This window comes from Crocuta crocuta, unplaced genomic scaffold, assembly GCF_008692635.1.
Source record: "Crocuta crocuta isolate KB4526 unplaced genomic scaffold, BGI_CrCroc_1.0 scaffold50, whole genome shotgun sequence".
Classification (NCBI taxonomy): domain Eukaryota; kingdom Metazoa; phylum Chordata; class Mammalia; order Carnivora; family Hyaenidae; genus Crocuta; species Crocuta crocuta.
Window position 1 is genome coordinate 5,248,003 of NW_027527428.1, and position 13,146 is coordinate 5,261,148.

The 13,146-nt window shown below is 58.8% G+C and overlaps 1 protein-coding gene across 1 annotated transcript; it reads right to left on the reverse strand.

Annotated features, from left to right (window-relative positions):
* Positions 1-29: 29 nt before the first annotated feature.
* Positions 30-11,777, reverse strand: TIMP2 (TIMP metallopeptidase inhibitor 2). The gene is made up of 4 exons (XM_077755128.1): positions 11,653-11,777; positions 9,985-10,093; positions 1,634-1,758; positions 30-335 (listed from the first exon to the last, which is right to left on the reverse strand). Exons 1-4 carry the CDS (start codon positions 11,728-11,730, stop codon positions 138-140), a joined length of 510 nt encoding a protein of 169 aa, XP_077611254.1. The 5' UTR covers positions 11,731-11,777; the 3' UTR covers positions 30-137.
* Between the last annotated feature and the right edge of the window lie 1,369 nt (positions 11,778-13,146).

The following is a 13,146-nucleotide window of genomic DNA, read 5'->3' on the forward strand; positions in this document are numbered from 1 at the left end:
CTGGGAGAATCACACTAATGTAGACCCACTCGGATGACTATTTTATTCATGCTGCTTCCGGGAAGGGATGTCAGAGCTGGACCAGTCTAAACTCTCAGAGGCTCTTCTGCCGGCCAGAGGGGATGCTGTTGGCCTGCTTACGGGTCCTCAATATCGAGAAATTCCTGCTTGGGGGGCGCCGCGCCGCGGTACCACGCGCACGAGCCGTCGCTTCTCTTGATGCAGGCGAAGAACTTGGCCTGGTGCCCGTTGATGTTCTTCTCCGTGACCCAGTCCATCCAGAGACACTCGTCCGGAGAGGAGATGTAACACGGGATCATGGGGCAGCGTGTGATCTAGGAAGAGGGGCGCGGAGTCGGCCTTGGTCAGGGGCCGAGGCCACACGGAACAGCACGCCCAGACCCCAGCCAATGCACCTGGCTGGGCAACCGGGTGGCTAGAGTTGAACCTGCTCCATCAGCAGCCCTTCCTCTTCCTGAGCTCCTCTCCCCCCTCCCCCCATCACTTGTTAAACCACAGCAGGCAGCCTGTCCGAAGCCTGGATGGGGGTGGGGGGGCGAGGACCTTCGTACAAGACAACGTCCATGGCCGAGGGGCTCCTCTGCCTTGGGCCATCTGGTCTACCACCTCTGAGTGTAGACTTGATGGCTTTGGACTGGACCCACCCCCCTGGGAGCTTAAGGACCATAGAGGGTCTCAAATTGCCCGGGGCCACAGGTTCCAATCAAACAGAAAGGAGCTCCTGGGGTGGGGGGCTCCGTCAGTTGAGTGTCTGACTCTTGGTTTCAGCTCAGGTCATGATCTCACAGTTTCGTGAGTTCGAGCCCCACATCAGGATCCGCACTGACAATGTGGAGCCTGCTTGGGAGTCTCACTCTCTCTCCCTCTCTTCTCTGCCCCTCCCTGACTCATGCTGTCTCTGTCTCTCTCAAAATGAACAAACTTTAAAAAAAGGCTGCTATCTTGCTCTCCAGCACGCGTGGGCTTCAAGGGGGGTGACAAGCAGGGACGGAGGGACCAGCGTCTACGAGAGGGAAGGGAGAGAACTCGGTTTTGATTTCACGTCGGGCATGGAGGAGTCTGCTCCACACACGCGTAGCTGTGGCTCGGAATCCGTATTTTGCACGAGTCCAGGAACAGGCTGGCGAGGATGTGCCAGCACGCACAGCGCCAAACTGCTCGGCTCATCCCCACTGCCCCCGGGCCCAGGCTCACGTCCGGTGGCAGAGAGGTGCAGGGCGGCGGGGCAGGCAGGATGCGAGCCTGGGGATGCCACGGGCGCACCTGATGTTGGCACTGTCGTACCTGTGCTCAGCACAGCTCTGCGCTGCTTTTAAGAAGGGGACTAGGCTGTTCTTTCCCTGTCTACACCACACAAAGTCCCATTGGGAGGCTCTCCCTCCTGGGAGCTATAGGCCAGGCGGCTAGACAGCCCCGACCCCCCATGTGTCTGCAGGGGCACGCCTCGGGGCTCTGTCCCCGGCCAGAGAGCCTCGCTGGTGGAGAGGCTGTGCCTCCCCACAGCCCCGTCCTGAGGACCCTGTGGACTGCAAAGCCAGGGATTAAAGCCCAGCATCTCCCTGGAGGCAGGGGTGATGGGGTAAGAGCCCGAAAGAGGGCGGCGCCGGCTTACCTTGCACTCACAGCCCATCTGGTACCTGTGGTTCAGGCTCTTCTTCTGGGTGGTGCTCAGGGTGTCCCAGGGCACGATGAAGTCACAGAGGGTGATGTGCAGCTTGCCGTTCCCCTCGGCCTTTCCTGGGGAGACAGGGATCACCAAGCTCAGGGCAAGATACGCACCCTCCTCCCGCCCCCGAGCATGGCTCGGCGCCTAGAACTTTACTACTGACAATACCGTGTGCTGTGGGCTGTGCGAGGTTCCCTCCAGGGTGTCGTCCTGTGTCGAAGCCCTAACCCGCCCCCCACTCCCACCCCAGCACCTCGCAACGTGCCTGTATTTGGAGTCTTCCAAGGGGTCAGTAAGTTAAATGAAGTCACATGGGGACCCCGCGTCCAGTAAGAACAGTCTCCTTATAAGAGATCTGGACACAAAAGCGCACAGAGGGCCGAGCAACGGAGGCCACTGAGCGGGGTGACCGTCAGGAGAAGCCGGCCCTGCCCACGACCGGATCTCGGGCTCCCAGCCCCCAGGACTGCGAGGAAATCAGTCCCTGCTGGGTGAGCGGCCTGCTCTGTGCCACTCGGTCGCAGCAGCCCTTGCCCTGAGCACGAGAAGGATGTGTGCTCGCCGTGGCCGCTCGGCAGACACGGGAGAGGATACGGGGAAACCTCCCATTTCCATCACAGCCGACGCCTGGGTGCATTTCCTTCCGGTATCCTTGCACGCACACGGATGGGCGCAGAACAGATCGCGCTGCGTGTGGGTCGTTCTGTTTCCTGTTTTACTTTTCAGACATTTCAGACGCGAAGCCTGTCTGGGTTGTTCCACCAGGAACGGCAAAACCGCGCTCTCACAGAACTGGGAATCGGCTCCAAATTCCCTTCCCTGGGGAGGACGAGGCGTTGGTCCCTCGTTGCACCTCAGGCTCCTGGATCCGCCCCTCCCTCCCTCCCTCCCGCTGGCGAGTTCACGCTGGTGACGGCCTTGGCATTGGCCAAGGGGGGGCCAAAGACAGGCAAGTGCATTCTGGGGGATGACGGAATGTGAGGCGGGCTCGGGGGGCCGTTTCAACCCCCAGCCCTGCAGCTGTGACGGCATCTGGTCCAGACGCGCAGATGCCCAGGGAGGAGCGGCGGAGCCCGGCCGGGCAGGGGGGGGCTCCCTGGGGGGCGGGCAGGGGCCTCGGGCGGCACCCTGGGCACACCGCACCTGACAGAGCCCAGTGTCTCCGGCTTAACGACCTCAGGCAGAGCACTGGCCGTGGAGGATCCACTAACAGAAACGTAGTTGGGTGAATAATGCGGCTTGTCGACTGCGGCCCCATCGCAAATAAATGTCACTGTGGGGGCGCCTGGGGGGCTCGGTTAAGCATCTGACTTCAGTTCAGATCATGATCTTAGGATTCATGAATTCGAGCCCCGCGTTGGGCTCTGCGCTGATACTGTGGAACCTGCTCGGTATTCTCTCTCTCCCTCCCTCTTCTCTGCTCCTTTCCTGCTCTCTCCTTCTCTCTTTTTATTTTATTTTATTTATTTTTTTAAAAACATTTTTATTTATTTCTAGGAGAGAGAGAGAGAGAGACAGCGTGAGCAGGGGAGGGTCAGAGAGAGAGGGAGACACAGAATCCAAAGTAGGCTCCAGGCTCTGAGCTGTCAGCACAGAGCTCGACGCGGGGCTCGAACCCACGAACCGTGAGATCATGACCTGAGCTGAAGTCGGACGCTTAACTGACTGAGCCCCCCAGGCGCCCCATCTCTTTCTCAAAACAAACAAACAAAATAACTATTTGGCTTTTTTCCCCCTAGAACCGTGTGCCTAGCCACTTTCTAGGAGTCCAGAGCAGCTAAGGAGGGAGAGGCATGGACAGATGGCAAGGAACTCATTCCCGTCCCCAGGATTCTCCGGGTGCGCATGGCCCGTGCAGGATGCGAGCTGCAGCCCTTCCTCTGGCGCGGCTGGGCCGTTCTTCACAGACAGACAGGCTGGGCCCGTGCTGGCTCTGCCCTCCGAACTCCTCCAGGGATGTCTGCTGTCTCGCTTGGCGAGCATCAACGTCCCACTTCCTGTTGCTCTTGGCCTTTCTTATGCATCCTGCTGGTCAACCAGAACTTAAGCATGAAAGTAACCATTGTGCCTTAATCCTTTTTTATCCGTTGTTCCTCACCCATAGTAATTGCTCAGTAAAACTTTACTGACAATGACACGGGGGTGTTTGTTCGAACGATTCACTTCATTATCTGTCTTCTTTGTGGTCTCCCCTGTTGACCTGTTCACTATGAATTCGAGCTTCCGCCAAGGGTAGAGGATGGAAGGGCAGGAGATGCGATGCAGACGGTCTGTCTTCCGTGGGCCTGGGTACAGGGCTACCATTGACCTTGGATGTTGGGAATCAAGTGCAGCAGCATTTTGGGGTGTTAAAAGGACACCCTTTCGGTGCAGTTATAGGTATCAAGACTTGGCCAGGATGCATGATGTGCCCGTCCGTTGCCACACTCTACTACGTCTGCCTTGGAAAAACACACGGTCCTTCTTGGAGAGGAAAACAGGAACTAATTAAAATGTGTAACTGAGGACCACAGGCTTCTTTTTCCTCTTGGAGGCAAGGACCGCAGAAGAAAATTACAGGGCCCGTTCTAGAACAGTTCCTGAACATGAGTGTCTCGTGGTGCCCGGCTCAACACGTGAACTTGAATCATCAGCCCGAGAGGAGGTGGGCTGCCCCGGGCCGTGGCCAGCGCTGGCCGCGTGGTCCACTGCGCCCCGGGATTCCTGGGTGGCCCGTCCAGACTCCAGCAGGATGAGATGGAGAGTCTGTGCTCAGACAGTAAACACCGGATTGGATCCAGAGCTCGGTCGCCGAGCTGGGGAAGAAGTCACACAAGCCGGGCCCCCGTCAAGGGTGAGTCAGCCACTGCCTGAAGTGCCTTTTGCGGCTCTTGGGCTCCAGGGCCAGTGAGAAACCTAAAATGTGCAGCACGTCACTCGCTGGCTTCTAGTGTTAAATGTGTAGTGGAAGATGACAGACACATAGTTACCAAGCCAACGTATCTTCAAATGTTAATTATTTTTGAGAAAGAGAGAAAGAGAGAGAGAAAGAGAGAGACAGAGCATAGCAGGGGGAGGGGCAGAGAGAGAGACACAGAATTGGAAACAGGCTCCAGGCTCTGAGCTGTCAGCACAGAGCCCGATGCGGGGCTTGAACCCACAAACTGTGAGATCGTGACCTGAGCCAAAGTCGGATGCTTCACTGACTGAGCCCCCCGGGCGCCCCGCGTGTTAATTTTTACTACAAGCGGAGCTACAATTCGGATGGCTTTGGTTGCAGGGAGCCCATAAACGTGCACTGCAGTTACTTGTAGAATTAGCTTCCTGTTCAGACTGGGGACCATTCAGCGGCCTCGGGTGTGGGAAGAGCCCACAGCACAGACACGTCACGTGGTGAATAAGCTTTGACGGCAAATATGAATGAACAAGCTTCCGTGTGAGAGGAAACATCAACGTTAACGGTAACAAACTATTACCAGGCTTTCTGCACTTGACTCAAAACGACTTCGTTTAAGGGGTGCCCAGGGGCTCAGCCGGTGAAGCGTCCGACTCTTGATTTCAGCTCAGGTCATGATCTCGTGGTTCGAGCCCCACGTCGGGCTCTGCGCTGACAGTGCGGAGCCTGCTTGGGACTCTCTCTCCCTCTCTCCGCCCCACCCCTGCTTGCTCTCTATTTCTCTTTCAAAATGAATAAAATTAAACTTAAGGAGAAAAAAAGATCCATTTGGACACAGAAGGCCCTTCCTTTCAAAAAAGGGGCTGAACAAAATAGACTCTACACTGACGCCCCCAAAACAAGAGGCGCCACCAGCAAAATAGTCACCGCAAAGGTGGCGTGTGCACCTTAGCTCTTGGTTTCGTCCCCTTTCAGCCACGCGGCCTCCCCATACTTCCCGGTCAGTGGGATGGGGACAGTACTTGAGCCACACGGCAGAGACACCGCGTGCCAGGGCTCCTGACGGCCGGACAGGATCCATCTTCTGGGCTGTGCCCCCCTGCGGTCCAGAAAGCCCATCTCAGGGGGAGAGGGCAGTGCCGAGGTCCTCGGACTCTCTGACTGACCACGCGGGGCTCCAGGAGACGAAAAGAATGTCGGGAGAGTCCCTTCAGAAAGGGGGTGAGTGGCCTTGACTGCTGGGGCTCGGCCCAGCTGTTCAGCACCCCCTGCACAGAAGTCTGCCTGTGACACAGGGCCAGGAAGGTTCTGGTCGGACCCCCGGCTCCCAGTCCCGGCCGCGCCCTGGACTCCCCTGGGGAGCTTTGAAAATGCCGATGCCCAGGCTACACCCCTGGAGATTCTGCCTGAGCTGGTCTGCGGTGCCTCCTGGGCACGAGGACTGGTACCAGAGTCCCCGAGGAATCCTCACACATGGCGCAGGGGAGGGGCTGCGGGCTTAGATGCTGGGCGGCGAGGCTTCCACGGCCTGGACCACACGAACGAAGCAGCAGAGCGTAAGAGACCAGGGCGGCGGGAGGATGCTCCCAACAGGGCCGCCGGGCGCGAGAGTGCGGAGAGATGTCCAACACCTGCCACCCCCCCACCCCGCCCCCTGGCACAGCATCTGCCCAAATTGTCTGCTCTGTAGACGCTCAACCTGATGTCAGGCCACCAACCAAAATATAACCACTGGGGTGTGGGTTCAGGCACATGCAGGCAGATTTGGGGCACATAGTTCATCTACTCAGTTTTCCTCATCTGTAAAATGGGGCTCCTAACCCATTCCTTAGAAGGGGTTGTAAGGATTGAAGGGAATCTGCAGGGAGAGCTTTTAGAGTCTGCCGGGGCCAGGGAGGGGGGGGGTGCTACTCCTTTGGTTAACAGGGAGACAGTGGAAGCTGTTCCATGAGCCCAAGGTCACCTGCCCCCCCAGGAGCCCCCCCACCCCCCCAGGACCCTGGCCTGCCCTCCTCCGAGGCCTGCTCCCGCAGCCCTGCAGTTTGGGCGGCTGCCTCTAGAGGGCAACATGAGGAGAGCTGGGGCTCGGTGTGCGTTTTACAGCCTTGTTCCTCACCGACCCGCACAAAAACTGATGCAGGGAACCGGAAGCCGTGGGGACCGGTCAGGACACCAAGTTCCCGCCACCAAGCAAGGTTCTGTCTCCTTTGCCTTCTCCCCAGGGCTTATTTTCCTGATCACAAAAGCAATAGGTGTCATTTGTGCAAATTTAGCAAATACAGGGACCCGCGAAAAAGGAGACCCGAGCGACATGGACTGTCCCCTGGGCCTGCTGGCCGGCTCGCTAACAGCTGTCCCCGGTGCCCGCACCACGCGCCTTGCGCTCCGACCCTGGGTCACCGGGACCGGCACGGTCAGGAAAGGGCTCTGCTTCGTGATTTTGTCCCCATCCCTGTCTCCCCGATGGACTTTATTTTTCTTATTGTAAAAATAGTAGATGCTGCAAATGTAAAAGGGTGCAGCTGCTTTGGAAAACAGTCTGGCAGCCCCTCACACGCTTAAACATAGTCACCATATGCCCCGAAATTCTACTCCCACGCGTCGGCCCAAGAGAAAACACAGCGACGCAAACACTCAGTGACGGGCGTGGACCGCGGCGCAGAGGTGGAACCCCAGCGTCCGGGAGGCGCCGAGCGGGTGGGCACACGGCGGTCTATTCGGCCAGGAAAAGGAAACGAGTTCTGGTTCACACCACAGCCTGGACGCAGCTGCGGGAAGACCGCACGGAGCGAAGGAGATTCCGCACAAAGATCACATATTCTGTGATTCCATTCTGAAGACTCTGGAACAGGGGGACCCACGGATGCTGGAGCTGGGGGGGGCGGGCAGGAAGGTAAAATAGCTAAAGGGTACGGGGTTCTCTCTGACGGGGCCAGGGTCGCGCACCTCGATGATGAGTATATCACACCACGGGGTGACGCCCTTTAAACACTGAATTGTTTGGTGTGTGAGTTCTAGCTCAAGAAAACTAAAAAAATAATAGATGCTCATAAGAAAACATTTGGGGGGGGCGCCTGGGTGGCTCAGTAGGTTGAGCGTCCGACTTTCGCTTAGGTCATGATCTCGCAGTTCGTGGGTTCGAGCCCCGCGTCGGGCTCTGTGCTGACTGCCAGCTCAGAGCCTGGAGCCTGTTTCAGAGTCTGTGACTCCCTCTCTCTCTGACCCTCCCCTGCTCACGCTGTCTCTCTCTCTCTCCTAGAAATAAATAAAACATTTAAAAAAAAAAAAGAAAACATTTAGGGGGCACCTGGGTGGCTCAGTGGGTTGAGCCCCTGACTTTGGCTCTGATCATGACCTTGCAGTTTGTGGGTTCAAGCCCGGTGTTGGGCTCTGTGCTGACAGCTCAGAGCCTGGAGCTGCTTCAGATTCTGTGTCTCCCTCTCTCTCTGCCCCTCCCCTGCTCACACTGTCTCTCTCTCTCTCTCTCTCTCAAAATAAACATGAAAAAAATTACAAAAAAAGAAAGCATTTAGAAAGGTCAGAAGTGCCCATAAAAAAAGAAAAAAGTCTCCCATCACCCACTTGGAGGGAGGGATTCCTCAAGGAGAGGGGACAGGCGTGTCCCCTGTCCCGCTCGCTCCTCACCGCGTCTTCCCCCTGCAGTGTCCCCCACAATTAAATCCGGATTATGTGACAAAATACACCGTCCGTCTAGAGGAGCTGACATCCCTCCCCCGTCCCTTCTCCAGGTTGTGACCGGACTCGTACTTCCCTAGGAAGAGCGCGGTAGGTTCCGGGGCAGACAGACAGACGCAGCACCGGCCAGTCCTGCGCCCTCCTCCCCGCGCGCGGCTGCTTACACTCGCGGGTAAACCAACTGAAGTGAAGTCAAATTCAAGCTGCAGTTTCTCAGCTCATCAGTCCAAGTGCCCAGTAGCCTCAGGCACCACAGACACAGAGCGCCTGCATCTGTTACACCAGTGGGTCTCCGCTCGGGGCAGTTCTGTCCCCAGGGGGCGTTTGCCGAGGTCTGGAGACGCGGCAAGCAAGTGCGGAGGGTGGTAGAGCAACTAGCAGGTCCAGGCCAGGGATGCGGCACAGGGCAGCCCCACGGCAAAGCACGATCTGGTCCCAGATGTCAACGCTGCTGAGGGCAGAAAGCCCTGCCCTCGCCCCTGGGGTGCAGCCTGCCAGGCGGGCAGAGGAGGTAGTAAGAAGTAAAGGGAAATAATTTTACTTAAGAATAAACTATAGGGTGGGGCGCCTGGGTGGCTCAGTCGGTTAAGTGTCCGACTTTCGCTTGGGTCATGATCTCACGGTTCGTGGGTTCGGGCCCCGCGTCGGGCTCTGTGCTGACAGCTCAGACCCTGGAGCCTGTTTCAGTCTGTGACTCCCTATCTCTCTGACCCTCCCCTGCTCACGCTCTCNAAAAAAAAAAGAATAAACTATAAACAAGGAAAGCCTGGGCGGCTCAGCCGGTTAAGCGTCTGACTCTTGGTTTCAGGTCAGGTCACGATCTCTCGGGCTGTGAGTTCGAGCCCCGTGTTCCAGCTCTGCACTGACGGTAAGAAGCCTGCTTGGGTTCTCTCTCTCCATCTCTCTCTCTCTGCCCCTCCTCTGCTTCTATTTTCTCTCTCTCTCAAAATAAGTAAACTTAAAAAAAAGAAAAATTTAAAAAATGAAAAAAGAAAAAGAATAAACAAGAGACACAGCCCAAAACAAAATGTGGTCTCTCCCCACGATGGAATGATCCCTCCGCCTCAGAAAAAGGATCGAAATCCCGACACCTGCTGCGTGGAGGAGCCCGAGGCCCTGGTCTCATCCAGTCCTGCGAGGTCCCCCGAGCGGCTAAATCCAGAGACGGACAGTGGGCGCCAGGGGCGGGGGGAGGGGCAGGGGCCGCTGTGCGTCACGGGGACGAAGGTTTCACGAGGCGGGAAGGGCTCTGGAAGGGGTGGCGCTAACTGCCATAAGGCAGCACGAATGTGCTTAACGCCACCGACTGGACACCTAACCGTGGTCCAAACGGCAGATGTGACGTCATGTGTGCTTCACCATCATAACGAGGAAAAGAGAGACCCGCCGCACAGGTAGGGGACCTCATAACATCAGCAGACTCAACACCAGCTCTTCCCCTCCCCCCGGCTCCCGCCCAGCCGTGAGCGCTTCTGGCACCTGGCGCACGACCCCTCCGGGGTCGCTCGCCTCTCGGCAGCTCGCCGTCCAGTCACGCCGGCTCCCCTGTCCTGGGGGGCGGGCGAGAATTCACCAGGAGTTCTCAGACGGGAAAGGGCAGGGGCGCCCCGAGACTTGGGGACAGCCGCTCGGTCGGTGTCAGGACCCAGGACTCCGTCCCGCCTCGTGGTTTCTCAAGCTCCCGCCCCGAAGGCACAGCCCTGGACGGTCCCGGTCACATACGCACCTGCAATGAGATACTCCTTCTTCCCTCCGATGTCCAGCGACACCCCGCACACAGCAGACGAAGGAGCCGTGTAGATAAACTCTATGTCCTTGTCAGGGCCTTTGAACATCTGGGAAGACAAGGGCGGGGTGAGGAAACGGGAGCAGAGCCGGCCCGCACGGCTAACAAAGTCTGGGTCCCCCGTGTAACATCAGGGGGGTCCCCGGCCGGCACCCGTGGTACCATCCGCGTGAGAAACGGGGACAGAAGGTCCCAACGAGCTAGATGAGAAGGTGACCATTCCCGTGCAGGGAGGAGGCTCTGGAATCGCTCATCAGGTAGCGTGGCAGCTACCAGCCCACCGTGGCCAGCAGTTCCCGTGGCCCCACCCGGGAGAGTGACAGGCAGGGACGTGAGTGTGCCCTCCTCCCCGGGCGTGGGGGGCAGCCCAGGGGGCAGGGGTGCGGGGCGGGGAGGCAGCGGAAAGGGGAAAACACGCAGACCAGCAGAGGATAGGGCACGCAGCCGCCCTCGGGCTCTGCAATCGCACAGGAACCTCATCGGGATTCTGGTCACGTTTCAGGGGCAGGATGGGGGGAGGGGGGCTTTGAACAAGCAAACGCCGGTGAGACGGGGTCATCTCAATGTCATGATAAACCGGCTTTGCTTTGCGAGAGCTCATCCACGCCACGCCAGGAAAGGTTAGGCCGACGGTGACACCAATGTGCTCTATTAAACGACGTCTTTCACCGAAGGGCAAGAATGTTCTGTGGCATAAACGCCTTTCCGGGATGCCTTAATGAGGTCGCGAGGACAGAGGTGTTCTCTCTCCCGCCCACACAGACGGGCCCTGGGAACGCAGGTCACCCTCTGAACTGCTACAGATGGAAGGAGCTAGCATTTCACTGACCTTCTGATAACACATCCCACTAAAAATAACATTTAATTTTGGTAACAAAGTTAAATTTGCTACCTTTACAAAGCCCTTTCTCCCGCTAGAGCCTAGAATTCCCTACCATCCTGCAGACGGTAGTTACTGTTGACACGATCACTGTCCTCCAGGGCTGCTCCCCTCTTTCCACCCCCCCCCGCCTCCCCTCAAAGACGGGCTCCTTGCCCTTGAACATGAACAAACGTTCTGAAAAAACTAACGCATCGTCCCCCACCCCCTCCTCGGTCCCCACCCCCCACCCCCGCCCGCNTCACCGGCCGGCCGGGCCCCGCCACCCTGCCCCCGGGACGCCTGCCTCTTAGACTGTAAAGCTGACCGGGCGAGACCAGAGCCCACAGCGCCGTCTGGGGGAATGAGGCCTCCCAGACGCAACGGCCACGCTCTCCTGGCTTCGAACCTCGCACCAGCCCAGCCGGCGTCGGGCACCCGCGGAACCGGCCGTAAAAACTCTGCCAAACCTGCTGACGGGGCTGAGGGCGCCCCGGATTTACTCTCCATCAAAATGCAGACGGCACGTTTCCGAAGGAGGCCAGCCAAGGGGGCAGGGCGGGTCCCCACGACTTCTCGGGCATTTACAGACAAGGAGGGTCGGACCGACTCGGGGCTCCAAGCCCTGAGGTCTGCTCCACGGAGGCCGCGCTGCGCTCCCCAAGTTCCACCTCCTTGTGGGCCCCTGCCTCTGGGGGACCCCACCTCGTCCCCACCCTTCCCCCCGACTCGGCGAGGGTCTCCCTTACCTTTATCTGCTTGATCTCATACTGAATGCGCTTGATGGGGTTGCCGTAGATGTCATTCCCAGAGTCCACCTCCTTCATGCTGACCGCCTTGGCCCTAATCACTGCAAAATAAAGACGCAGAGGTGAGCGGAGCCCCCACCGTGCCGTCCTGGCTCTGAGGAGGGGTGGGGGGCGGCAGGGAGGCGGGAGGCAGGGGGCGAGAGGACCCCCGCCCACAAGCTCGGAGCGGAGGGCCCAGACGTAAAGCCCCGAGGTCCCCTTCTGGTCCCAGGAAGCATCAATGAGAACGCTCGCCGCGGAGGCGGGTGGGGTGCAGCCTGGTCTCGTGTGACGGACGGGTCACCGGGGGTCACCGATCAGAGCGAAGCTGTGTGTGGAGCTCACACGTGAGTGCTTTGGGGCTTCTGAAAATTCTCTCCACTGTGGATGCAGGTGAGCCCGCAAATCATCGTCGCGCATTTAGGACGCGGGACCTCCTACCCCCGGCCTCCGGCCGCAGCCTACAGGCAAACGGGCTTTTATTGGGCTGAAGGCCGAGGGGTAACAGCATCACCAAGAGGCCTCATCGTATTTAGGTTTGGGGGTTCTTCCCTCTGAACGGTCTATCCTGAGACTCCCCATCTGTCCTCAAAGTGTCCCTGACTCTCCTGTGGCTGACTCTAATAATGACACACGTCCCATAGCGGCCACGACAGGGGAAGAGTCAGAGCGCTCTACCCGCCAAAGGGCATCGAACCCGGTGAGGAGACATTCAGGGGCAAAAGGCTGCTGCCGAGGAAGGAAAATGACCCCAGACCGGGACGCAAGGTGAAGGAGAGGGGAGAGGTCAGGCTGGGAAGGTTCTGGAGTGTCTGCAAGCGCCTGAGGCTGCTGGTGGGCCAGGCACCACAGGGCCCCCTCCTGGCAATGAAGGCAGACCCCGGCCCCACCCTCGACTTGACCAGGGAAGTGGGTCCCCCGTTCCCAGGTCATGTGGGCAGGGCCCTCCCTTCGCTCACGTTGAGGCCTGTCAGCTGGTGGCACGGTCTGTTTTAAGAGCTTTAAAAGCCTTGCCCTCCAAGGCTTAGCCGTGCGGGGTCACCTGGGCGAGGGCCACATTAACGTGGATGTGGGCAAAACAGGAATAAGGGGCAGACAGAGCCAGGCACCAAGGCACCTCCGTTCTCCACCCGCGGGCGGGCAGCTCGAACCTCGGGACTCCCTGGCCAGGGTGGTCCTCCCCACGGAGCCCTGGCACGTGGACCCCGTCTGTGCCCATCGCCCGGACCCCGGCCGGCACCAGGGGCCAGCACCCCCTGCTCTGTCCCCTGGTCCCGAGCCCCATTCTTATGTCTTCTGCTGGAGCTGAGTCACGACCGGCCGAGGTCACAGTTCCCGTTCCAGGGCTGAGCCAGGCCCCAACCTGCAAACCCACATATCCAGGAAATGCCCGCCAGGGGGCCGCCCAGAGCGAGGGCTCTGCCCTCAGCAGCAGGTCAGCATGTTCCCAGCGGT